A 2638-nucleotide genomic window follows, 5' to 3' on the forward strand; every position below is an offset into this window, starting at 1 on the left:
ACCCCAGCGGGGCTGGGCCAGGGCAGAGGCCAAGGGCAGGTCAGGGGCCCTGCAGGGGGCCAGCCACAGCTCCCCTGGCCGGCGCCAGTCAGGCCCCCTGGAGGCAGGGGGAGGGGTGGGGACAAGAGCCCAGTGCCCCTGCCCCAGAGGTTGCCTACTCACTTGGCGACCCTGGACCATCATGTCCCCTGACTGGACTTCAGTGGCCCCATCTATATAGTGGGCTCACCAGAGCCACCACTTGGGCTACCGTGGGGTGTCACTGAAATCATGGGGGGGAGGAAACAGGGACCAGAAACCCATTGCTGCTTCCTGGCCCAGAACCCTGCCCAAGGCTGGGTGGAGGGCCCGGTAGGCAGAGGGCAGCCAGCCTCTGGGCACCCTCATTCCTTCACATAGGCCTGGCCAAAGGCACCCAGGAGCTCCCAGCTCCCAGCTCCCAACTGTAGCGCTCTGGTCTTATCATGTTACCGATTCTGGGAGTCACCCAGCCTCTCCCTCTGCCTCCCGCCTAGTCAAGAGTGAGTAATTTCTACTTAAGTCTCACATCTGTACTCTCCTCTCTGCCTGGCTCTGGCCAAGGGTTTGCGCTTGCCAGCTCTTGACCGGGTCACCGTCACAGCTTGCAAAGCTCTGTCCCTGCCTCCAGGTCTTTTTATCTCAGCTACCCTCTGCCTGCCCTGTACTAGAACATTCGTTCAGCAAAGGCCACTGGCCTCCATTCCTTCCGTGCACACAGGATGATGACCAGGCGGACACACGGGGTCTCTGCTTGCACAGAGCTCCCAGGCTAGGGGGACAGGTCTGTAGGTAATAGGGGACCAAGCACGATAATACCACGTGTGATAAGTACTGAGACAATGAAACGAGGTGGGGAAGGTTTCTGAAAAGTCTGATTCTATGTCCCTTCTCTGCTTAAAACCCGTCTGAAGGAAATAGCTGAGTTGAGGGGAAATGTACAACAAAGATAAAGCTCATACAAATTGATCAAAAGGTTAAGACTCCGAGAGATAAAAGGGAAACGAGCCACCAGAAAAGACTGCAGGAAGGAGGGAACCCAACTGGGTACAAGAGGCTCCGGGGAAGGTTCAACCTCAGGCACGGAAGGAAACCAAATGAAAAAACCAAGGTAACAACAGAAAACAAGGTAACACTTCCCACTTATTACATTAGTAAAATGTTCTCAAAATGAGAACACCCAGTGCTGGCAAGGGTGCTGTGAAACCGGCCTGCTGCTCTGTTGCTGCTTCTGGAGGATTCTCTGTTGGCCCTTTTGGAAATTAATTTGGTAATATGCATCCAGAGCTAGAAGGAAATTCATACTCTCTGGCCACGTTTGGGAATCGACCCTAAGGAACTAAGTAAAAGAAGGCCAAGCTAGCCTGGCCAGTGTGGCTCAGTGGTTGAGCATCAACCTATGAACCAAGAGGTCACAGTTCGATTCCCAGTCAGGGCACATGCCGGGGTTGCAGGCTTGATCCCCAGTGGGGGGCGTGCGGGAGGCAGCTGATCCATGATTCTGTCATCATTGATGTTTCTATCTCTCTCTCCCTCTCCCTTTCACTCTGAAATTAATAAAAAAAATATTTTTTTTAAAAAGGCAGAGCTCTGTGCATAGGACGGGCGCCACAGGCCATGTGGAGTGGAGGGTTCAAGCCACTGGAAGGCCAACATTTAGGTTGGTCAAGTTTAGGGCAGCTACTGGACTCCTCTCAGACCAAAGTAAGATGAGAAAACTCAGGAAGTAACGCTGGGAAGAGCCGGGCTGCCTCAAAGGGGCCTCTAGTCACCCCTCTCCCCTTCCTCCCTCCCTGGCCCAGTGGGTCGCCAGCCTGGGTCTAATCTCTGGCCATAGCCCACCATGTCCAAGGCTCTGGATTGAGTCCCACCACCAGCATCCAGGGGCCTCAGGCAGCTGGGTTGTGTCCCCCTTCCCTCAGCCCAGGCCTCCCTCCTCTGCATCCTGTCCACATTCTGCTCTTTCTTCACCCCTCACCCCCAGGTAGCCTTTGTCCATCCACTGGGCCAGCTTGTGGTCTTCCTCCTCTGTGCTCCGGACCTCAGTTCTCTGAGGCTGCAATGCCCAAGAACCGAAGTTTGGAAGCTGGGTTGGCGGTGGGGGTCAGAGCAGGGCCCAGTCCCTCTGTCCACATCCTCTTAGGCAGGAAATCTGTCTTCTAGGGTCTCCTATCCCTCCATCCTCGCTCCCAGAGGCAGAGATAGGCTGCCACCTGGTCAAGGGCCCCAAGCCTGGGGGCTCCATCCAGGCCTGATGCACCTGTGGGTGGAACCCCAGGGTGTCCAGGGGCTGAAGGCACCAAGAGGTTCTGCCATGTGCCAGCCTAGGGTGCCTGGTTTGGCTGTGTTGTAGGCAGTGTGTGTGTGGGGGGGCATCTGACAGGAAGGAAGAGAGACACATGCCCCCACCTACACTGTTATGTGGTTGGAGAGAAGGTCGCTGACCCCCAAGGAGGCAGGAGGTCCTGAGATGCCCAGGCATGCTTGTGCAGAGGGCCTCCTGGAGGAGGTGGCGGGAGCCTGGCTGGGAAGATGAGGAGGAGGGAGGCAGCTTCTGCGATGGTGAAGGGAGAGGAAGCTGGGCTCCAGGCACATCCCCCCCGCCCCCCCGCCCCCCTGT

The 2638-nt window shown here is 56.6% G+C and overlaps 1 protein-coding gene across 1 annotated transcript in view; it reads right to left on the reverse strand.

Annotated features, from left to right (window-relative positions):
• The window catches only part of DUSP9 (dual specificity phosphatase 9), a 49175-nt gene that overhangs the window by 4613 nt on the left and 41924 nt on the right, over positions 1 to 2638 (reverse strand). The window contains exon 2 of the mRNA XM_005886170.1: positions 1997 to 2074. Within this exon, the coding sequence (XP_005886232.1) occupies positions 1997 to 2074 (78 nt within the window). The remainder of the gene's footprint in view (positions 1 to 1996; positions 2075 to 2638) is intronic.

The sequence above is a fragment of the Myotis brandtii genome, unplaced genomic scaffold (assembly GCF_000412655.1).
Source record: "Myotis brandtii unplaced genomic scaffold, ASM41265v1 scaffold959, whole genome shotgun sequence".
Taxonomy (NCBI): domain Eukaryota; kingdom Metazoa; phylum Chordata; class Mammalia; order Chiroptera; family Vespertilionidae; genus Myotis; species Myotis brandtii.